The 24,846-nt window shown below is 45.6% G+C and overlaps 1 protein-coding gene across 1 annotated transcript in view; it reads right to left on the reverse strand.

Annotated features, from left to right (window-relative positions):
- Positions 1-24,846, reverse strand: part of TBC1D8 (TBC1 domain family member 8) — a gene marked incomplete at its 5' end in the record, with an annotated part of 41,745 nt that overhangs the window by 8,517 nt on the left and 8,382 nt on the right. The window contains 10 exons of the mRNA XM_026035653.1: positions 2,976-3,093; positions 3,565-3,779; positions 5,013-5,163; positions 5,622-5,789; positions 6,802-6,996; positions 8,187-8,394; positions 14,684-14,924; positions 18,260-18,488; positions 19,739-19,857; positions 23,789-23,899. Of these exons, the coding sequence (XP_025891438.1) occupies positions 2,976-3,093; positions 3,565-3,779; positions 5,013-5,163; positions 5,622-5,789; positions 6,802-6,996; positions 8,187-8,394; positions 14,684-14,924; positions 18,260-18,488; positions 19,739-19,857; positions 23,789-23,899 (1,755 nt within the window). The remainder of the gene's footprint in view (positions 1-2,975; positions 3,094-3,564; positions 3,780-5,012; positions 5,164-5,621; positions 5,790-6,801; positions 6,997-8,186; positions 8,395-14,683; positions 14,925-18,259; positions 18,489-19,738; positions 19,858-23,788; positions 23,900-24,846) is intronic.

Below are 24,846 nucleotides of genomic sequence, written 5' to 3' on the forward strand. Positions count from 1 at the left end.
CATAAATAAGGAGGGTAAAGAAAATAAGAGAAGAAAAAGCAATAGCTTTACTCAACAGAACGCACGAGGAGCTGGTTTTGCTCTTTATGTTTTATAGCAGGCTCAGTACAAACAATTTAATAGCCACAGTTAACAGGAAAACATTAGAGGGAGGTTTTGGGGGGTATTTGAAGGAGACCAGCAGRGAAATCAGCAGAGATATGGAAAATCACTCCAGGTGAAGAGGCAGCACGGGGGAAGAGAGGCCAAAGCAGAAGGTTGGAAGAGATGTGAGATGCTGCCCAGATCTTTCATAGAAGAGCGTTTCATAGTTAAATGTTGACACCACGGACAGAGGCCAAACGGGTTAGTCATTCTGTAACCTCTCATTAGTCATTCTGTAACCTCTGTATCCAGGTGGTTCCATCTCCAACATCCAGGAACCAGAGCGAGGCAGGAAAGCGCCAGGGCATTCACTTAAATGGGAGCCCCAGACACAAACTAAATGACTTCCTCAAGGCCGAAAAGGCAAATCAGCACTGAAATGAGGTCCTCACTATTTCGGGAATCACAACAGCAAAACAGGACAATCTAGAAGATAAAATGGGAGAAGATGCCTGGAGGCCTGGGGACAAAGGACGGAAAAATCAGAGCAACGTGAGAATAGGCCAGGCACGGCTCTCTCCAGGAACAAGCCCAGTTACCAGCTTTCTGCTTATAACTTCTTCCATGCACTGCAAAAGAGGCAAGGCCTGCGGGAATTCCTGGAGGAGGAGACAGAAGGTCAACTCAGCAACCCTGCCCGAAAAGGCTCTTCCCATTTGCGAGCAGCAAAACAATGAAAAAGCTTCTAAAGAGGCAGAATTGTCACAGTGAGCATGAGGGGAAGAGCTGGTCTTGGGATAAAAATGAAGGGGTGGGAGAGGTAGAATGGGGCTGGATGGCCAAAGCACTCTGAGCAAGGAGAAAAGAGACTGAATGCCACAGGGGAAATAAAAAYAGGCCCTGAGAAGATGGAGCCAAGAAGAGCTGAAATACCCACGGTCATTGATTCCGTAACCATTCTGACTGTACAGATTATTGACTCACGTTGAAGAGGAAAAAATGTAGTGCCAGGATAGTAGGGATTACTGGAACTATGCAGAGATCAAAACCTAGACAACAGTTTTGACACTATGGATAAAGAAGTCTTGGGTCTTGGAACTGTTGGGACTATAAGCAGGAAGAAACGATCCCAAGTTTAGACAAGAGCTGGTTACAAGTTGARAAAAAGGAGGCAAGTGTCTCCTTTTCAAGGCAAACGTGAAGCCAAACCCATGGCCTCAAGCAACAGGAACCAGAGCAGGCAGGTGCAGAAGGCCAGTAAGACCCATCTGGCTGTACTAAACCTGGGGGTGCATCAAGGCTGCAGAAACAGCTGCTCAACCAGGCAAGCTTGCTGTGCTAGTGCTCCCCTTTTCCCTTGGATACCAAGGACTAGAAAACAGGCAGACTCCAGAGCCAAGACTATGGGCGCTCAGACGATGCAGCTTGCAGCCATGGTGAGCAGTAGACCTGATAACAATCCCAAACTTAAGCAGAACTCGGGGTAGCTGTCACCACAGGCCACAAGGGACCACTGCAGTTTATGCTGATGCTACTTATGGGCAAGAAGAAAGCAACTTATGGGCAATAACGCAGCAAGCAGCAAAGTTTTCCATAAGCCAGAACAAGCCCCGGGCTGATGATCTCTAGAAACACACAAGGATGGATAAAGGGCTCAGGCTTTTAAAATCAAGGAAGGAATCTGGTAGATGTGGGATAAATCATCAAGACAGTAGTTTAAAGCCACGTCAGAACTTTGGTTCTTGTCTCTGGACAAGTCCAACATCCACGGTGCCTGCTGCGCTAGCTGAAGATACCAGTGACACGCAAARCATGGGAAAGCTGCAGGAGCCTCCAGTGCCCCCGGAGCACATCTGCTATAAGCACTGCTGCCTCCCAGGTCAGTGGCAGGAGAAGGTGTGTGCAGCAGCACAGCGGGGCACGGTGCCACAGGATTCCCAGCATCCAAGCAGGATACTGGGAATCTTCCCAGCCTCCTYCCTCCTGCTGCCAGGCCAAGCAGGAGTGACCCTCGTCGCTCCAGCTCCCTGCACCTCGGCTGCCAGGAGCTTCCCCCTATTTCCATCTCCTCACGAGTCACCCAGATCCCKCCCTCTGCTACAGTCACGTCCTGGCAGACACTGGAGATTAAGGACAGCATTAAAGAGAGAAAAACCATCACACATTTCTATAGCAGGAGGAAGCAAAATCACTACAAAGAAAAAAAATACACTTTTCTTTTGTATGCACACACAGACTGTTATGTCTAATTCCTCTCTCTGTGCATGAGGCATTAGTTCCCGCAGGCACATACAATTCCCAAGTATGTTTTCAGGCAATCCTAAAAACAGTTGCATTGGGAAGAACTGAAAACAAGGCAGATGCAGCACAGAGCGTGAACTGCAGAGGGACTACGATTATTTGTTGATGCTGCATCCCCCACTCAGGGCTCGAAGAGGGCTTTTGCACCAGGGCTTTCTGCAAAGGGCCCGTGTTACAGCAGCCCCCAGGCAACAGAGGCAGATCAGAAACAGCAGCCCCAGCAGATCCATGCCGACTCGGTCTCAACAGCTAGGATTTCTAATACTGAACACTGAACAGTGAAGACAAGCAAGCTCTTGTCCTGTTTTATATCTAAGATTAAGGTTTAAKGCAGCAGGCAAAAGCACCATCTCCTCCTGACCAAGGGGAAAAGAAAAATGACCAACTAGAGAAGTTGCACATCCATACGTAATCCTTGCACTTTAAATYACTCCAATAAGAAGCAACATTACCTGGAACCTGAGCGAACACCAYAGCTGCCTCTATACTCRAGGAGCCCTGGACTCTGGAGAAGTGCTTGCTCCCAGTGGCTGCCAGTTGCCCCGGCTGGGTGCTCCCCTGGGCGCAGGGAAGGGGAGACACGAGCTCACCTATCACTCGGTGGTTGAAGTAGTCRGGCAGCATCCGCTCGCACACAGCCACCAGCAGCCAAAAGGCTTCCTCCTCCTTGGCATACAGCAGCAACACGGAGGTCAGAATATTCATGGACTTGCAAGGGCAAAGAAGAAAACGGGGTTAGTGACATCGAATCTTATTGCGGGGGCGGGGGAAGCTAAGTTGTGGCTATTTTTTAAATAAAAATAGCACCCTACCATAAAGAAACAAGTACAGTACCCTACTGTAAGTAAACAAGAAAATAAATAAATATAAAAAGAAACACAACAGAAGAGAGGGAATAGTGMAGTAGCGAATATATAATTGCACTCCAGGTGAGACGTGAGCGCATAACAAGTCTTCCAAGTTGATTCAACAGGAATCAGCTGAGAACTGCACAGTACTGGATGGCTCCACTGCCACGTGGGTAAGTGACCGCACAAATTCCRGGGGGCTGTTTTCCCCCTTGTCCCTCCTACTTCAAGCGCAGAGAGCAGAACCGCTCTCGGATCGGAGCTCAGCGCGCGGCAGAAGCAGCCCTGCATCCAACACACGTCCCTGGCACTGCCCGCCCCGGGAAGGTACCTGGCAGTAGCCGATCCTGGGGTTGCGGTGCGCGTAGGCGGTGAGCACGCGGCGCAGCGCCGCGATGCCCGCCTCGCTCTGGAAGGCCGGGTGCTCGGGCAGCGAGCGGTGCAGGTCGCGCTCGATCTCCTCCGTGGCCATGCAGCACCTGCCCATGGAGGCCTCCACCAGGCGCCCGTAGTAGCCCGGGTGCGCGGCCAGATCCGTGGCGGCGTCTGGGCGGCGGCGGCGCCAGGGCGAGAGCAGAGGGAAACGGGTTAGGGTGGGTTGGGAGCTTCGTGCGAGGGAATTCCCGGGCAAAGGAACGGAAGAATCATAGAATGCCGAAGGTTGGAAGGGACCTCAGAGGTCATCGAGTCCAACCCCCCTGCTCACGCAGGGTCACCTAGAGCACGTGGCACAGGGCTGCGTCCAAGCGGGTTTTAAAGATCTCCAAAGAAGGAGACTCCACAACCTCTCTGGGCAGCCTGTTCCAGTGCTTTGTCACCCTCACAGTGAAGAAATGCTTCCTTAAGTTCCTGTGGAACTTCCGATGCTTCAGTTTGAAGCCATTTCCTCTCGTCCTATCACTGTCCACCACTGAAAAGAGGCTGCCCCCCTCCTCCTCACTGCCTCCCTTGAGGTATTTATACACRCTGATCAGGTCCCCCCTCAGCCTCCTCTTCTCCAGCAACGAGATTTGCTTGCCCCCGAATCCAGGAATTTCATAAACGCCCAGGTGAAATAAAACACCAGCAGAATACCCGCTTTGATGACGGGGTCAGTACTAGCAAGGTCTACACAACAGGACACAGAGCATCTCACTACTGTCATTGACCAGAGGAAATTACTGCCAGGAGAAACGTGCTCAGCTCTGCTTATGCCAACCCAGGAGGAAAGACTCCACACACATTTTCACATTTTACAAGTGTTTGAACATGTCAGACAGAGGATTAAGGACCAAACTTGAGATCATAGTGTAGGAATGTCCCAGCTCTGCCAGATCTATGGATGAAATGAGTTGTTTTTTTCCATCTCTAGTTTCTATTATTCCTGCCAACAGGCAACGAGAAGCAGGAGCAGGACTGCTGACTTTAAGATGTCGTTATTTTGCAGTAACTCAATTTGACCRGGGTTAAGCCAATGCTTATGCTCAATCTAATTGTTCCTTGAGGAAGGGCATTATTCTACAAAAACAAGCCTAACTTTAACTCAATTACCCAGATGCAGCAGACATCTACGCTTTCTGCCCACTACATAATAACATCCCGAGAGAAAATTCTTACAGCTCCACTTAGGCATTTACTTGCACTAATCATTTCAGTGGCCGGGCATCCGTAARCCCAGAACCAGATTACCACCACACGCTGCATCCAAATTTTAATTCCCTCGGGGAGATCTCTTGCCCAAATGTTTTGCTGTATTTGGAATGAGCAGCTGGCTAAGGCCTCATCCCTAGGAGGTCTCACCTGAAAAGAGCAGCCAGAGTTTGCCCCTTAGGGATTCCGGGATTCCCATAGCCACAAGCTTCCTGATCTTCTCCGTGCGAAACATGCACACGGTCCTGCCATACTCGACGAAGTGGTCGTCCCACAGACTCTCTTTTATTTGCTCCCTAGACTGGAAACAAGAAGATTTCTTTTAGAAGAGCAAACCATGTGCATGTGAGACCTTGCACGCTGAAACACTTCATGCTCTAGAAACCCTGCAGGATGTTTCTGGGACTAGTAGACATGGGAAGTCTTTTCCAAGGAATAAATTTCCCCATTTTGGGGACTAGTAGACATGGGAAGTCTTTTCCAAGGAATAAATTTCCCCATTTTGCATACACAATTTGCCACCCAGGGGAGAGCAGAACTAATCAAAGATAGAAATTATGCATATTTACCAGAAAGGAATGGACAAAAAAGAGAAGGGGAAAAAAACACCAACCAACCAGAGAAGCAACTACTCAGCATGTACACAATACAAATGGGTATTTGTACTAATGTGATGCTACCAAGAAAAAAAAAMCAAAAAGGGAATGTTTGAATGCTACCACAGCTAGTTTATAGCAAAGTCCCCCCAAACTTACATACCTTTCCAAAGTCAAGGCCTGCCCCTCCTGACTGATGGAAGTCTGACCTTAGCGCTTCTGCAYTGAGCAGGTAGCTGCTCTCCTTTCCACACTCACTTTTGTCCTCTCTTCCCACGTCCTCGGASTCACAGTCCCTGAACACACACGTTGATCCAAACACAGGAGTGCTCTGCAATGCAGTATCAAAGGAGGTAAAAGACAAGAGGTGAACRGGTTATGTCTTGGTTACAGTGCTGGGCACGAAGAGCAGCCTCATGTTCTGGCTCTGCCGCTGTGAGGCTGTTCAGGCTTCACTGCGGCGCTACGAGGGCCAAGCTTCCCTGGATCATCCATCCGAAGCCGCTGCATGGAGGCTCTGAGCACTGCAGGCCATCAGCACCCACCACTTCCTCTCACCTTCTTCTTTCCAAAAGAAAGGAGGACAGCATGAGACTTGCCTCCTGGATAATTCTGACTGGAGTTCTTCACACTGCCAGTCATCCAGGTTGTCTGCACTCTAATAGTATCTGAGTCCTTAGGGTCCTTACCACCCTTTTGGCTCAGGAACCAGCAGGGCTTGAATCAGCAAGGGCCTGCACGTGGCTGTCCCGTTTGGGCTGGCAGGTGTGTTAAACGCTACAGGCTGCTCCATGCCAGCTGTTCTCAGAGCCAGAGAACTGTCTCAAGACCAAACGTGAGCCCCCCGGTTGCAGCATTTCCCCCCCTCTCTATGAAAACCTTCTTCCATCTAATCCGAATTTCCATGGTGACTGCTGCCATCCACCCTTTAGCTTGTACCTCCACGCAGGGCCGGCCTCCTGCCCCTCTTCTGGCCCTCCACTGGACCTGCTCTGACGTGTCAACCATCTCCTCGTACAGGGTGGGTAGGGGCAAGACCGGCCCCGACAGCACTGCAGGCTTCTGAGGGACTCCACAAGGTTTCCACCAGCCACTTCCCACAGAGTGATGAGGTCTGTATGAGGGCAGCCCCGGCCTCCAGCACATTCACTGCTCCCCCAGTTTGGGGTCTGCCAAAAACCCGCTGAGGGGCCACCCCAGCCCATCACGCTGCTCATCAATGAAGGCATCAAACAGCAGCGACAAAAAATCGACCCCAAGGAATGCAGGACAGCAGAGCAATGGGTGAACACAATGAATTTATAATAATAATAAAATAATAAATAAAAACGGAAATTGAGTACCTGATTCCTATTTCTCAAGTTGTTACAGTGCGCTGGGTTGCAGGAATTCACTTCTTTTAGCCTCTGGAGCAAGTTTTCCACCAAAGTATCCCGGTCCTTCAGCTCGATGAACTGAAAGGCAGTCTTGCTCCTTATGCTGATAATGATGGGATTGGGAAGCAGGCTCGTGTCCTCCATCTTTTCTATGGTGATTACCTTTCCCAAAACATTACAGAAAACACATCATTCACCATTTCACGTTTTCGAGTATTCTACCTGTACCAAAATGTAAAACAATGACATTTACTTGCACACATGCTTTAAACATAACTATTCTTATTGGTTTTCCTGGGTCAGACGTATCCTCCTACACGAAGCATTAGGATCTCTTTAAAAGCCCAAAGCAGCCCTGAAGTGCCCCAGTTACATTGTTTTAAAGACAACTTCTTAACCCAATTTTGGAAAGTGGAACAAAGGAAGAGAAAGATAAGAAAAGAGAGTACTGATTATGATGCAATTCAGAAGAGGATCGGCTTCATCAAATTTCATGAAATCTTCAAATTTCATCAAATCAAACTTCATCAAACTTCATCAAATAGGGAGGAGAAAACTTACTTTCACATTTTTAAAGACGGAGGACAAGGTTGTTTTGTTCCYGATTAAGTATATAACATTCCCTTTGTTTTGTATTTCTGTATCAGTGGAAGGTAGGTTGCTACAGTTAAGATATCATTTGAATGTTACTGTTATTAGTTGAGGTTGAAAGGGAAGCTTTAATTAAGAGCTCCTGACAAGCCAGTATGCACTGCAGATCAGGCAGGTGTTTGCTGACAGTCTCCTCCTCTACTCCCACCACCTTCCCATGCATCCTCCCTCCATTTAAGCTGCTCTCTGTTTTCATGGAAATTTGGCAGTTCTTCAGTGCCTCCCAAATGCCCCCTTTTCTGTCAGCCCTACAGGTCTGGGGTGTACACGAGTTTGCTAGAGTTTGTCTATGGAAGGAGAGCATCAGTCCTTCCAAGTTATACCCAGGTCCCCACAGCAGCGAAGGATGTAACACTCTTATATTGCTAGAATGTCTCCATCAGCGTCAACTTGAACATGTTTTTTTGTGGACCTGGGGCGGGAGTCTTGGAGTGATTAGAATCTGGTTGTGCAATGCTCTATCATGCTCCATTATCTGTCAACGATCCATTTTGAGGATCACACTGACTCACCCACATGCATTTTAGGAATTTTACACCCTAGTAAATCCCGGAACAAGCCTTACAACAATCCTGTAGGCACAGGGCACACAAACACCCTACTCTTCTGCATCTAATGACAGTTCACAGGTAAATCAAGTGGCAGCAGATGCCTACAACAGAGAGACAGATACAAACTTGCAGTGAAACCATCACCCCTACCTCTCTAAGTGGGATGATGACATTGCAGCAGCCGTCTTCTTTRCTGGCAAAGCAGACATAGGTGTCTGAAGCATACATCCTCCCYGCGGTGTGACAGCGGCTGAACGGCGTCCACAGAGAACAGTCCACAACTTCATGGAGCTTCTCCTGCCTGGGCAACCTGAAGAAGGCCCGGAAGAACTCGTTCTGCGCTCTGGCTTCGAGATCCCTACGAGAAAGCATCAAGAACCAGTCACGAGATCTGGAGAGACAAGGCATCAAGTGCAAACATTTCTTTTTTTTTAACCTTTTTAATCTCATCAGGAGCAAGATATAAAGAATAAAAACACTGTAAACAATCTTCATTACTGGACTACTGTCTATATGACCAGAGCGATATAAAACCAAACTTTTATATACAAAAAGAAACCATCAACACCTTCTTCTTTAACAGTTAGACCAAAAGTCATTACGAGAGGGAAGGACACTGATACATTTGGATCAGTCCTTATGTTTTCATTTAGCCATACATTTTCTATAATGACAATTGCTTTAATGCCTTCCAGTTTCAAAGAGCGAGCAGTTTCAGTGCCGAAAAGGTAACTTCCATTTGGAGAACATACTTTTTTTTTTTTCCCTCTTTCTGAGAATTGAGCAGAGATTGGACAGATTTTCCTGGCTCTGCTCCCAGTAACATCACCAGAATTCTGCAACCTGCACCCAAAAGCGATACCTTTGCTCCAGGGGCATTACCAAAGCCATGAGTAACAGAGCAGCTAGCGATGGCGACAGCTACAGCRCCGTGTCTGGCTTGCCTCCAGTCACCCATCCACAGAAACAACAGAAAAATAAATATTTATATAAACAATTTATTTCTGAACCATTGCTACACAAGCCAGGGTTGTTAGGGGTCTTTTCCTCCCTCCTCTTTAAATGAGGGATTCTGCAACAGAGCACAACAGAGCTGGGCAATTACTCTATTCACAGGCCACGGCTATTATGCCTCCAACAGCAGCTCCAGAAACTTTAGGACTTAAAATCCAACATTTTCTTTGCTGCAAGTAAATATTTCCAAACATGATTCACCTCAAAGTAAAGAAAGGTTTATAAATAAACAAATAAATAGATAAACACACACACAAACACACATATCTAAAAAAGTGCTTGACTTTCTCCCACTGAAAGCATTTAAAGAGTGGGCTGCAGCCTCGTTGCTGTAAATCCCTTCCCCTCCCCTCCCCTCTCCTCATCCTCTCCTCTCCTCATCCTCCCCTTCTCCTTACACCCGCTCCCTGCCCCAGCCCAGCTGCTTTAAAGTRAGAAAGTTATATAACCAAAGGCTCAATCTCAGCAATACGTAAAGGGTGGTCGTGGGGGGTTGTTCTTCCGCTTTCCCCCTCTCCCTTTTTTTCTTTAAATTTAAAAAACTTAAGCTAAATTTTTTAAAACCTAAGTTTTAAAAAGCCAAAGTCAGGTGAAACAGGGAGAAAGAAAAGGGTCTAGCATGAATAACAGAAAAGCCAGAAAGCACTTGAGCAGCAGAGTTCTGCTGCGTTTCCTTCGACTGTAATTATCCCCCTTAACAAGATTATCCAAGGAAAACAGACAAACGGACTCCTGTTTTTCAGCGAACAAGGAGAAACTCCCTTTGTGAAGGAAGACAAAGAATTCCCTCCGAAGGGAAACTACCCGGGCAAACGAAACTCTGATAAATGCCCCCAGTGATCTGCTATTGTGACAAAGCTGGGTCAGGATATGCCTCCGAGGTAACTCAGTGCACAAATATTTTCCATTTCTGCACAGCACAGATGAATGCTGCTGATAGCATCTGCAGTCAATGTAGGGCTGTTTTCTCCCGCTGCTCTGCTGGGAAGGTAAGTTCCTGCCAGACTCTATTCAGCTCTCCTAAGTTTTGATAATCCCTTTAAAGTTAAGAGATGCATCATATAGAAGAAAAGAATCTCAGTTAACATAGAGACTGACGATATTTTACAAGCAGACTGTTTCAAATGCTCCAAAACTCTGCATGCCAGCTCTGACTGATGCGGATCTCGCTGCATCTCTTGGGGCTGCAGGCTTCACACATTCCTTCCAACAAGAAATTCCCTAACCGTGGGCTTTTTCCCTTGTGCTGAAGAAAACTGCCACTGTATTTGAAACTGGGTGAATTCGCAGAGCAGTTTTCTTTGTGGCAGAGCAACCCGCTCCGCTCGGCCAACATCGCAGAGCCGGCGACTCACTCACGCAGGTCATCCTTCCAAGAAAAGTGCTGGAAGAGGGCACGACTCTTGGGAAGGCGGCATCCAGGGAAGAGAAACGGTGGCTGAGGAATGAGATACTGCCCYGGCAGGGGTTTTGTTGGGAAGTGGCTCACGCTGGTTCCATCTCCTGCTAGGTGGGCAGATGCAAGGGCTTCTGGTGAGTGCTTCCCTCCCTAAGTATAAGCAAGTACTGCAGCTTGTCAAGAGAATTAAAAAATAAATTTAAAAAAAATWAAAAAAAATCAACACCTGAAACACCTGTTTTTTTTTTTTTTTAATTAAAAATAAGATGGAAAATTCTTTAATTTTACAGCAAAGCTTCAGCAACTGGTCCAGGTCACTGGCTCCTACAACCTCCATCCGAGTTCCAGAATACCTCTAACACTGAACAGGATTTTCTACCTCKGGCCCAAGCTGTTTGAAATGTTCCTCTTGGCTTTTGAACCAAATGTGCTGAACTGATACCTAAGAAAACAAGGAAAGCTAACATATTAATACATGCTATTAATAACAGCAYATAAATAATATTTATCGTGTRTATAARCATACACCAGAAGAATAAGAAACATAGAGAAAATGCTTTTATTTCCTACTTTTCCGAGAGGTGAGCAGGCTCCCTCCTCCAGTCTCCTTTTAAACACAGCTGCAATGAATACAGCTGCATCCCGAGCTGCATGGATGGGATTCTCAGATTATCCCTGATTCCAGCACGTACGAGGCCAGTGCAAAGGCTGAACTGCAGTAACTCTCTGTGCCTGACCCGCGTGTCACTTTAGCAGAGTTTTAAACTAAAGGAAGTTAGGCAGAAGCCTAAAAATGCACCTCAGGATCAGGGCACTTGTCCCTGTCCTCGCTGTTGATGGCTTTTGCTCCGCTGCTGTGGGCTTGGCAAGWGTCGCGCGCGCCGGGATCAGATCCCATCCCCTGGGGCTGCGGGAATGGGAGGGAAAAAACAAGCCCCTAAATGACCTGGAATCCAGCTGGCCTCTCYCTTGGCAGAACCGGCACCACCAGGTGCTCTCCTTGCTCGTCAGGCTCCAGAAAGGGGCAGATTTTGAACACAACCCACTCAGCAACGTTCGCCGTGTTTATCCGGAGAGCCGCTAAATCCCTGCGGCTGGAAAAGCTTCTCGTGACCAGACTTGGAAAAGCAACTGCCAGTATTCAGTATTCYTACCAGCAAGCTGAACGATGATGGAGCAGAGACCGTGGTTATGAAACTTGACTAGCGAGCCAAGGAACGGGGTCAGTATTCTGCCCGATATTCATAAACTGAAGGAATAGCTTGGAAGAAAAGAGACCTCGGGGTTACCAGGGATCATGGAAGTATCTACGAATCGCCCAAAATGCAACAGGTTGCTGTKGAGAGAGAGCAAATCTGCCCTCTTTAACACTACTTGCATAGGACAAGAAGCGACAGACTTCCTCAAGGTAGATTCCAGTAAGACTTTAGGAAGGACGTCTTAACAGTGAAACAGTGAGAGATTAGTATGGATTTGGGCATTTCCACTACTGGAAATCCTTAAAAACAGGTTGGACAAACATCTGTCCAGAACAACTCACAGATAATTCAAACCCTGCCTCTTGCCACRGGGATGGAATAAAATGACCCCCTTTCCAGTCGTATCTTCCTTCTTGCTTAAGTTCTGTGGCGTTCTGAGATTCGGTCTCAAAGAAGCCGTGTGGATTGACGTGACATSTAAYGATAGCTAAGATATTCCAGTCGGCTTCTGTTCATCTCGGGTGAACAGAAAGTGCATTTCATCTCTTTGTGACTCTGGCCAAGACAYAATTCAGGAGTTTTCTCTCTCCACTCTGCAACTGAATGACCTCCAAGGGCCTGGGAAACAAAAGTCAAGGCTTCTGGTTTTCACAGTGTAGTATATACAGATCATAATGATACTAAAGATGTCTTCATTTAAAAGAATAAATATATAAATAAAAAGAATAAATAAATATATTGAGAGGAGTGCCGTGCAAAAGAACCCCCCTCTTCCCAAAACCAAAAGTAGTCTRTAGAAACTTCCTTAATTTGACTCAGTTGRAATAATTTTAATAATGTGAGGTTTGCTGCTTGCATTTTATGGGTGACATTTCAGTGTTTGTTTCTAAACCRGGAAYGAATAAAGGCAATGCATTGGGGGGAAAAACGTCAAGTGAAAAGCAGTTGTTCTGGCAGTATGACAGCACTTYCCGAAGAAAAAGCAACAAGCAACTTCACACTACAAAAAAGCTCAACCTCCCCAAAATACATTAGCATTAGGAACCAGTCTATCCACTATTCCAGCTAGGGTCTTGCTTCATCACATTACATCAAAACAGTTACCCAAGTGTGACAAAGGGCACCAGGAATTGCACCCTATCCCCTATTTGCTACCTACTTTAGGCAGAGGAAATGCAGTTTCAGCATCTTCCAGCTTCTCCCTTCTGCCAACTCCAGCTACAGCACAGCAGCCTGCTTAGCATCTTGCCCAGAACACATTTAGCATCTTGCCCAGAACACATTTTTATGGAGGGATGCCCCCCATCCCTCCATTTAAGTTAAAACAAGGGAGACAAAGAAAAAAAAATGAATAAGTATATGAGACGATTTCTACTGCTTTTTTATTAACATACTTACTATTTTTCCAAACGTGCCACCAGGTACTTTCAGGTTTATTCCCTGGGCACCTTCACATTACGGCTGCTACTTCTTCCCTCACACTAAGCTGCTACTTCTCTCTGCAATTTTAGGACTCCCTGAGTTTTTCTCACAGTTAACACCTTTTGAAACAAGACTCTTTCACAGAAAGAGGAAACGACGAGATAAAAATCAGAAGATTCTCCCCATATTTTTTTGATCACACCTCCTCTAGCTTCAATTTCCTTGCTTCAAGGACATAATTTGTATCTATTTTTCAGTGCTAAAGCAGAGGAGTGGTGGAATAGAGAATGAAAAGCACAGAAGGAGAYTTGGAAGTGATATATTACTCAGTTAAAGCACATATCCTACATTTCTTAGGCATAAAGCCCTAAAATATTAGCAACACCCACCTATACACACATTTTAAAAACCAATCACAGCCACTGTGTCTAAAGGAATCCCGGCTCTGGCAACAAGCCCABGAGAAGTCTGCAGCTGATCACTACGGTATCAATCTAACAAACATCTCAAAATGAATTTCTTGATGATGTCATGGATGAAATCCTGACCTCAACAATTTTACTCAATGGGAGTAAGCGATACATAAGCTAGAGGGAAAGTTATTTTTTTATTCTCTTACAAAACTTTTTTTTTAATGATACCCTGGAAATAACACCTGGCTAATTCTTTTACCTCTGGCAAAAGGAAGGAAAAAGAAAAATGAAAACCCGGAAAAAAAAAGAAAAAAGGAAAAAAAAAGAAAACAATACGATTCAGAAGTGGATAAGTGCTCTACTTGCATTTATTTTGGGGGAAAAATAAAAAGAAAAAAGGTATTTTAAACTAACACTGAYGCTCTAGGCAAATTCCAACTTTGGCTGCTGCATTCTGCCCACCTAAAAACTCCTCTCTACAGTTGCACTTCCCCTTTTCAAATAACAGCAAATAAAACAAAGTTCTGTGTTGTGTTCCTGTCGGAGAACAGCCACCAATTCCTCCCCAAGAATCRAGTGCATTTCTGCAGTGGGAGAGGAATGCAGAGATGCATTTCAGAGAGGCACTGCGCAGAACTCACAGGAGCAGATAAATCTCTCACCACAGCCTGTGTGGGGCTTTTGTTTGTTTGCTTTCTGGTTTTGCTTCGTTTCTACAGCTGCTTGCTGGCTATAGCAAGCACCCTGAGGAGCTCTAGGTATCAGATATGTTGTCTGTGATGGTGCCACAGGACTGGCAGCACTGGGAAAACCTACGCACGGCTCAAGCTGTAAGCAAACGCCTGGCCCTCATCAGGAAACGTGGAAGGCAGAAACTACCTGCCACAGGAATTTCCCTYGACACGAAACTGYGCTTTTAAGGCAAAAATAAGGTGTGCATCTGTTTGTTCCATATATATATGGAGTATATATGTGTGTGTGCATATCTATATGGATCAAAAATACGTACATAAATGTATATGGAACAAAGTTTCTTGCCTATAAACTAAAATGCACCTATTTGACACACTTTGGAACATTCTGAAGTCTGTTTTTTTGCCCCTGGTCAAGCAGACTTTTGAAATTTTGCCTCGCTGCTAAAGGGAACCAAAAATCCTCTTTTCCTGCAGCGCACACAAGGAAGAACAATCCACTTTTTACCTCTTCGTAATCTGAGTAGGATCTTGCAGGCCTGGATCCAGCTCAAAGATCTCATTATCCAGCAGCCTTCGGAGCGTGACATCCGCCAGCTGCTCCATGATCCTGAAGGCCTCGGTGATATTGAGGAACGTGGAGAAGTCCCGCTCCTTGGTGGCAGTGGTGACGCGCACCGTATCGGCCATGAAGACGTTGGAGGTTCTTTCCAACTTCTGGACCTCCACCCAAGGAATGACGAGTTTGACTGGAATGGCAGGAAAAAGAAACGTGTATTAGGAATGCTTCAGTTCTCAGGAATATGCAAAGGCATATACTGTTATACTATTATCTTATTCATAGCTTGATTACAAGATGTTTCTGCAGCCTGTTAAGTACTACCAGAAAAATGCCAAGAGCAGGAAGAAAAGCAGGGAAGCAGCTTACAGGCACGTGGGGAACTTGGTCCGGTTACACCTACAGGATTTTGACTTTTTAGATAAAGAGGACTCCTATACAGAGAGAATCTTTTGCACATGGACATTTTAGAAGCTTATGTAGCACTAGATCATCAGAGAAAATTACTTCYGCATAGGGATATTCCTATTTTGGTTTGGTTTCAAACTTTATTTGAGAGTTACAGCAGAAAATTTTGATATAAACATTGGTATAGACAACAACTCTGAATGCTTTCAGAGAAGTAAAGGACAGTGGTCTGTATAGCAAACACTCTGCTGAATCATATAAATAGAAACAGAAGAAACAATCAGCTTATTTTAGAAAACCATCGAAGGATGTACTTGCCTCTCRTAAGAATTTTTGGCTAGAATTTAGGCCAGGAAGGACTTTAAAATCGAAGAGATTTCGACCTAACAAGTGCTGGAAGCTGCCCAGGGATCTCGGTGTCAGCAGCCAAAGACGATGCCCTGCAACATCCCCAGCCTGTCTCGTGGTGCCAATAATAAGTAATCAAAAGGCAGGAATAACAAACACTGTCACACGTACTATGCTGATCCACGATCCTTAGTTATAGGAGTAACTACCCAAGGCAAGTTTGCTCTGCTACACGGACCACAACTGTCAAGATTATTTACAGATTATTTTTTCTTACATAAAGTACAGCTGCGTCAACACGCCAACCATGGGGAACGGTCATAAAAGAGCCTTTATGGGCCAGGTAAGGGAGCAAAGATCAAAAACAAGGTTGYAGCAGTAAGGATATTGTTCAAACAGATCAGAATCATACAGGGTCTGCAGYGCTGGCCATGGTGACAGCAACTGCAATAGGCCCAAAYGGGTCATGAAAGGTCCAAAGGCTGCCCCKTTTCAGAAAGAGGAAAGTTGTATTTAAGAAGCTAAAGACTGAGACTAAATCTGACTTTCTAACCTTTAAAATACTGCAAATACTTGTAAGTTAGATAGGAGACTTGCCATGGAGAAAGTTCTGCACGCTCCCATAAAGCAGATGGGAACCTGAAAACGGGGTTGAGGAGGGCTTTCCACCTCATTTCAACCTAAAATAAAACAGCACTTGCCAGAAGCTCAACACGTAATACTGTTGTCTATAAAAGTTACTTCAGTCTACTGTTTTGGAGGAGTTTTCTTAGAGTTAAAACAAATAAAAGAACTAATTTTACTGCAGCTCATATGTTGGTTTTCTCCTAGCCCAGTGGTGAAGACAGCAATAACTGTGATTTATCRGCGTTATTTTCTAGACCAATTCAACCAATGTTAGTCCGTAATTCTTACCTGCAAAAAAGGGACAATGAATCCTTTGTTCTACTTACAATGAGAACAAAGTTCTCAACTACTAGCAACTAGACCTGTAGTAAATCTGGRTTATTCAGTATAATTCAAGTGGTTCCTAAATGTGACAAAAACCAGCCTTGCGACCAAAACAATCATATTTATCAGAAACAGGGAGGTGATTTCAAGGCATAATGTTTCACACTGAGTTTAATAAAGCGTTTGTTAAAACAAACAAACCAAAAAAACCACTCTTTTTTTTTATTGCTCCTTTCTAGGCAAACACAGAGCAACATGAAGATAGCCAAGTTGATGGTAACACCAAGTGAATGCTCTACTTTTCTAGCTTAAGATGAGAAGTCCCAAACATGCACTGGATTCGTCGTTTGATGTTCTGGGGATTTTGCTRTTGTTTTGGTTTTTTTGTTCTTTTTTGGTTTTTTTTTTTCCATTTTTATCTTGAGTTATTATTAAAGAGAAAGGATTTCTTCTTAAGATAATACAGTGTGATGCTCTTCCAGTATCATTTAACAATCTCAGGTACTGCAGAAACAAAATGTCTGGAATAATATGAAGGATTTTTCTCCTCTCTTTCCTCTCTCACTCTTTATCCTTCATTTAAAAGTATCTTTTTTTTCTGTGTGTGCTTTGGCAGGCTGGTTATCTTAGATTTAATGAGGGAACATCTGCAATGACAGCAACAAGCAGTAATTTAAAGGAAATTAAATAACGACTCAGATATGTCGTAAGCATCAAAAACTCCATTATGTTCCTTCAAATCAAATTCAACTCTTRCATTTATAGCAAACATGTTAATACTTTACATCTAACTCTGCCAATTTCTTGCAGATATGACCAAGTAACACATCTGAAATAAGGAGAAAAGCATCTCCAGCTCTAGGTATGTCCTTGTATACCTTAAGTCTTAGCACTTAATTACTATCTTACTTATTGTTACAGTAACGTGTTTCAGATTTAAATTTGCAATTTAACAATCAAACACACGCCACCAACACAACCTTCTCCTAATTGTTTTAAATGACAATTCTTGCTAGGTACATTTTTACTACCCTTGCTGAAGATACAGAATATCCAGAACTCACAAAAATATCAGTTTGAGTACCCTCTTATGAAACAGAGGAATGCCTCACATTTCAACAGCTACATGTGTCATGACCAAGGTCGTACAATCAGCTTCCTAACGTATGCATTTATATTTTTAGTCACCATCTCATGCAAATTTGCCACTTTGTGAAGACCTTACAACCCTGGAACGCCCTTGCTTTAACTTTTCTGTGCTGGTGATCTGAAATGCGTGGACAAGAAAGCTGCCCTGTTTCACTTGAAGACATTGAATTTTCMCCACGACACAGCTTTGTTTCCTGTTCTATTAGCTAAGCTCACAGTTCTGGTTGCAGGCTTTCTTAGACAACCAGCACTTCCTTTGCTGTCTTGCTGTCTATTCCTGCACTACCAACAGCTGTGTTAAAAGCAGCTATTATTGTGCTCCTACGTACATGGGAGGGACTGCTCCTTGGTGACCACTCTCAGCATTAAAACCATCTATTTAAGCATCTGTAGGAGGCCTCTTACATCTTAAATCTGCTTAATATAAATAAAAAAAAATAACAGCTGTATCTACACACTTCTATATACTCATTTTTATGTTCATATTTTGGTTCTAATCTGGTAAAGGATGAAGTGAAAAACAAAGTAAAATAGTTCATCCAAACAAAAAGCCCCTAGAATATGTGTTTCTGCTCTAAAGTTTTTTTTATTAAAAAAAGTAACTGCTTTTGCATTAAGTTATATTTACATCTTTGCACAGCATTAGATTTCTTAGCYATTTATACTTACATTCTTTGCCCAGGAAGAAGGAATAAAAGCAGAGATGATTGATGCTCAAATAAAGCCAGCCCTGCCGAGGGACTTTTCCTTTCCAACAGCAGCAGGAATAATAGGTGATCAGCTTCTCTGCTTCGGGAAAATTAAATCTGGATTCAAATTTCACCAGGGCTTCTCGGAACTTTTCAGGATCTTCCTCCTGCTCCGCCAGTTTGCTGCTGGTTTCCTCTGCAATCAGAGCCTGATTCAAAAACAGGATAACATATTATGATAGACCCGCAGGATTCGCATTCAGATGAGTTACTACMAGCTGCCCATTCACACTGCAAAGAGCAGAGCGCTCTCCTACAAGGAAACTGAGGTTGGTTTCCAAGTTTCACAAAGGAATACATTTCTGTAGCCTCTCTCATGCATGTCCTARGCTTTTTCCATCAAGACTCCATGCAATTATCTGCCCCTGCCCCACAGGGAGCCTAGCAGGTAGATTTGCAGTTTCACTGCTGCTTGTAATCCCTGTTATTGCCAAAGGTAGAGGAGTAGTGTTGTATTCTGATCAATACTATTTTCCTGCAACGAAGCAACACAACGAAAGGCATCAGTAACTTGCAACATGCCTTAAACCATTAGAACCATGACTTAAGAACACCTACACAGGCGTGATTAAGTGCTGAGAATTTTAATAGCAGTATTACTAGAAAGAAGGCAAACTCACATTGCACCACTCCGATAAGTAAGCTGCATATTACAGCACCCGAGGAGAGCTGCAATCGCCATCCCAGCCTGCCAAAAGTCTACAGGAGAGGCCAGAGCATCCCAAACCCAGCCTTTGGTACCAGCAAGGAAACCTGAAGGAGTGTCGCTACCCTGCAGCGCAGGGCAAGGCCCCAGCGTGCTCGGACACGGCTCTGTACTAAGGAACCCTGCACCACTAGCAGCAGTCAGGGAAGCTTTTCAGCAGAGCACAGGGCAGGGCAGTCAAGTTTTGCTCCGGCTTTCCTAAAGCGAGCMGATTYGTGCAGTGCYGGTGTCTCTCCTGCCCGTGCTCCCCAGCTCCAGAGCCAACGAGGCCGCGACAGCAGGGCTGTCATCAGCCAAGAGCACCGTGTTCCCACGCGCTTCCCGAAGCAAAGAAGGGGGTAGAGAAGAGCATCTTACGAAAACTTTTCCCAAGGAAAAAGCTGCAGCCAGACACGACTTATGGTGCCCAGAAGGCCTGCACAGATTTCAGGCACTGCCAAAKGTGTCTTTATTTTATGAGATGCTGTGCAGCAGAGGCCAGGCTTTGAGCGGAGCAAGGGGCCTGCTCTCCCTGCGCCCCGCGGACACAAGTGGCCAGGAGAGGTGGATGGGATAAAGCTGGGAAAAAATATGGGAGAGGTAAAATGCAATAAGGAGGAGAAGCTGAGATAAAAGAGAAGATGCCTAGCAATGTCTTGGGGAAGAGAACRAATGAAGAGCAGGYTTCAAGGAAGCACGACAAAGTTCSCTTACCTTCACTTTCCCCTTGACAAAACTAACGATATCTTCTTTATTGTCAAACACAGACAGAGTGTGGAGCAAGTTTTGTTCCAGCCATTCCCAGTGCTGGTTTATCTCCTCTACGGTGGCACCTAGAAAAGCAAAATTAATCCATTGAAATGCACACTCTAAAACAGAATTGAAAGAAAAAAAGAAAAGGCAATAAAACACATTTCATAAATTCATTAACAGATACTGAACTTTCAACCTCAAAACTGTCAGTAGCAAACAAGTCAAAAAAATCTAATATGTAACAGTAAAGTTATGGGAAAAAATATTGCTTGGCGTGAGAATTGGGTTCAATCTTTTTATTTTTACTATCTTCACAAAAGTTTGCGGACAGCAAATGCTTCATTAGAAGTCAAAGCAGAACAAAACAGCAGCAAAACTTTTAATCAATCTGTTAAAACACAGCTCATTTTGACAGGACATTCCTCAAGCAGCCAGCATAAACATTGGTGTTATTCCCAAAACTCCCTAACACTTCCTTCTCCTTCCTTTTGTGTGCACACTCATGCCACACACACTTTGAGGGGAAGTTGCACAGTCATAATTTGTATCTTATTTGAAAATAATAAAAAAAAAAAAACCTGTAGTAATTAAAGCACCTAAAAATGAAGGTGTTCAGTTTAGTACTTAAAAGACTGACAAAAATAAGTTTGTGCAGTCCAGGGCACCATACAGTGAAGAGAAAAATCTTAGGGAAAAAAAAAATGTGGGATTTAAGAGGTTTGTCAGATTTAAGGGGTTCACACTAAATCCAGAAATAATGTATGAGCCGCTGGCTAGTGTTGGCTGTTTCTGCTTAAAAGTGACTTATGGTGGCATCTTATGGGATCCTATGACAGAAGGACAGAAAAGTTGGTGCARAAGAGGCAAAAYGCAGGAATATTAGGAGAAAATCTGGCTGCTCTAGCTCTTTCGGGTTCASTGATTAAATATTATATATATATATGTAAAGTATATATAGGTAAAAAATGTAAAGGCAGCAAAGGCTGCTTTTTCCTACTGTCTCTGTAGTGGAAAAGGGTAGAGAACAGTAGTGTGGCATGAAACACAAGCAGCACGGAGGAGTGCAATAAAAGGATGCATCTCCAACAGAAGACCCATTAACTCMGATTTTGATTCGTGTGTGCTCAGAGAGACAACGTGCCGCCCTACAATAAAACCAGATAAATTTAGCTTAGGATTTTCCACCTTCCTCTGCTCTATTTCCCATGCAGAACGCCAACTGGCAGGGAAACTTTCCAAGCTTGAACTTCCTTGACAGGAAGGCCTGGGGATGGAGCTGCCTAAGTATCATCAATCAAGGTAAAATAAAATTYAAAAAAWWTAATTTTCTTATAAAAAATAWTTTTATAATAATATTATAATTATTAAAAATAGCTATAAGATTATTAATTATAAGATAATTAAAGATCATTTAAAATAATCTTATAATTTTATTATAAAAGGTAATCCACATTGTCCTTGCTGCTCTGGCCTTGGCTCCAGCAGCAGCTCGCCCTCCCTGAGACTGCTGCAGTCTTTCCCACAGGTTYGGCCTAAATACTGAAAGGTCTTTTGCTCTTTTTGGACAAGCCTCCCCAGCAAATTTATGGTCCCTTCTGTATTCCTAATTCACATTTCATAGCTAATGCCGATATCCCACGTGTCCTGTCAGTCTCCTTCTTATCTCCCTTCCTGTACCTGTGCCTGTCACGGCATTTTGTTTTATTTCACCCTCTTTTCTGTGGGTCCGTGCCAAATATTCAATATAACCATCATTTCACTCCTCCTATGCTCCTCTTTTAACCTATTTATTCAACAATCACCACGCTCTCCTCTTTCCAGTGGCCCTCACTTCACTTTGCTTCTTGTGTTTCCATTTGGGCTATGAACCTTCCRAGGGGAAAGCCACGGATCTACCCAACGGCTGAGGCCAGGGATTTTTCCCCCTCCTTATTAGTGTAACAGGGTTATCYCTCTGGATGGAAGCAGCCCTGCCAACCAGCCGTGCGCGGCACGGATCAGATTTCCAAGCAGCGCTCCGAGATTTGCAGGAGGCTGCAGCGCTCAYACGACCCTTACGCACAGATTCCCGCTGAAGCCGACGGCTCCCGGAACAGAGAACTGTCAGCACRCGATTGGAAAGGGTCRTTTTAATTAACTGATTAACAAGGAGGTGGCTGATCCCAATGCAGCTACCCCGGGAGGCTGCTGGGAGCTCCCGGAGCTGCTCGGGTCCCCGCTCCGCAGCCGGGGCCCTCCTGGATTCCCGCGCCGGGCGGCTCCGGGCGCCGCGTCGTGTTCGGGGGGGCTTCTCCGGTGCCCCCGCGGCTTTGGGAAGCTCCCACCGGGGCTCCCTGCCCGAGCGCAGCACRGCCGGGCCCTGCAGCCCTCCCCAACACCCAGGCACCCACATGGAGCGGGCCAAGAGGAGGCAGGCACCGCGGCAGCACGCGGGAAGGGGCAGGRATGGGGAGAACCCAGCTTGCTTGGATGGGGCTCCGCTCCAGCCGTGCTGCTCTCCCACCCGCTCGCACCCAAGCTGGTTCCTGCCCGGGCACCCAGGCTGGGGGTCCCCAGCTGAAGCACTGGACAAAAAGCAGCYGCTTAACGTCACCCATGTTCTTAACGTCGTCACCCTAGTTCCTGCAGCTGCAAATGTCTCTTACCCACACGGTGYACAAGACAGAAGCCTCCACTTTCCATTCTGTTACTGTGACCCTCGCTTTCTTAGGATTCTCTATTCATTTAGAAGAGGAAAAGAGACTATTTTCAAAAACATTAAACGCAATTTTCTCCCAGCAAAGTCCTGAACCATTCCAACTAAGTAAGTTTTTGATTTATATTTCCTTTAATAAGGAGAACTGTGCTGCCATTGTGCAGTAACAGCATGGAAAGGGCCCGGATCAGCCCCAGAAAGGAGTATTCCRTGTGCTTAAATGATCAACAAGCCCACGACAGAAACACTCATCTTACACGCCCAGCGAAAGCTCACTGTCTTATGAAGAGTACTGCAGCATGAAGCTCCTGAGTTCTTAAATTTCTTAGTGGGGAGACATTTTAAAAAAAGGAGCAAGAGGGATTGGAAGGGGCCATAAAGCCCATGACAACTTTTCACTTCCAGCTTTTTTTCCCTCTTCACACACACCTGCCAACGTTCAAGCAGTTTTGATTTGCAGCCCTTCACTTCAGCCCCTTCAAAACACAGCCCTTGCACAGAAGCTTCCCCTGGGCAGCCCCTTCTCAGGGCGGAACATTTCCTTCCAGGACACRGGGAAGAACTACARGGGGAAATGCAAAATATCTCAGCTGTGACCACTGCAGAGGTGCTGAACAAGCTCGTAAGAACCTGAAGGAAGAGCGTGTCTCCCTGTAAGGGACTACTGTGTAGAAACAAGGACATTCAGATGCCCTTCAGCATGCCCTGTGAGGTGSCTGAAGCTCCCACCCATTTCACCTTCCTGAGGAAAGGGGCAGTCCRTGAAAGCTGCAAGACTGCAAAAGGGAACAGTGCACAACGGGCCAGGCAATCACGCACTGCCCCGGGATAAAGTARTTATCATTGAAGYCTTGCATCATCCTTTAAATGTTCCACTTGGGTTAAGATGGAGAGGTGTGAGGCATTTCCTAGTAAGCAAGTTAAAGGAGCTTCAGATGCACGCAGTGGTGAAAGCCTGCACTTCACAGCTGCTGGCTGCAAGGAACCATCACACCCACCTGAAGAGTTATGCACATGGACAGAATCACGCTCRCAAGGGACAGAAAACTGAAGCAAAACAGCTGCTTTTAGCTAAACAACCTTCATTTTCTTATTCCATCGATTAACACCTCGAGTCTACCCGAAGGTTAATTCGACTGTTAATGAAGCTACAGCCAAGGGCTCTTCAGGCTCGCTCTCCTAGGCYGGGTTACCTGGGGCTTGGTGGCCATGCACACACGGAGCATGCTCAGAACCGAGCTCGGCACGGGGCTTTTCCGTGCGGGACTCACCAATGGCTAGGGCCCAGTAAACTTCGGATCCGGTCAATAACTCACCACATGCGATGGCAGAGTACACTGGCGATCCGGGCACTTGGAGTAAGATCCGAAAGGGAGCGACCCGGGCGCTGGAATCCAGCACCGCGTCCAGGGCGCCAACCAAGCGACCTGCAGCCGCGCGCGGCGGGGAAGAAGGAGGGAAGAAGTTAGGAGCAATCAGCTTGCCCYGCAACGAGTCCCGGCGTTTCCCACAGCTACACCGTGGAATTAAAACGCGGAGCAGAACGTGAGCGGCGCTTTCCTTCTTCCACGCTCCAATTCAGGCATGTTCAACACGCAAAAGGCAAAGCGGAGCCGAAGCAMATGGAGCTGTGCGTGTTCCCGGGTTTGCCTCACGCTGACCTCACAGGCTGCCCGTGCAGGAAGCTCCGGCAGCTCCTGCTGCAGCCCGGCTCCCAGGCTGGATGCAGACACCCACAGCAGCCATGYATTTGCCTAACCTGTTCTTCCAAACCTCCCACAACCAGGAGCCAACAGCCTCGCCAGCCTGCTCCATTATCTTCCTTACACGTTCTCACAATAGCAACAAACAAACAAGGCAACTACCTCAAACCTTCCTGCTGGAAATTAATCCCACGCCCAGGACCATGGGGAGTAATTGGCCACAGACACTTTCTATCCACTTCACATCCTGAAAAAGTACCATCATGGTTCCCCACCCTTTAATGATTTCTCTTTTTCTAAATAAACCCTAATTGCCTCATCTTTTCCTTACGGAACATATTTTTCACACAGCTCATCCTCCTTCTCTGGAATCTTTATCTCTGCCTTTAAATGGGATGCTCTAAACTGGACACGATGCTCACTCCCGATAAGGTCTCAACCRCGGGATGGGTGGAAAATCRCCTCCTGTATCTTGCATACACATCTCTGTTTCAAGCTCCAGGAATATTTCCAGCAGGATCTTGCTGTAACTCAGCACTTGGCTTAAACACAGGCAAACAGAGCAGGAGCAGCCGCGGCCTCCCATGAAGACTTCCCARCACAGCTGCTGGAAGCTGGCGGCCCTTCCCTGCACCTCCCCGAATGGCGCACACAAAAGCCCTCCCAACGCC

Source organism: Nothoprocta perdicaria, unplaced genomic scaffold, assembly GCF_003342845.1.
Source record: "Nothoprocta perdicaria isolate Ctin4 unplaced genomic scaffold, notPer1 scaffold_163, whole genome shotgun sequence".
NCBI lineage: Eukaryota > Metazoa > Chordata > Aves > Tinamiformes > Tinamidae > Nothoprocta > Nothoprocta perdicaria.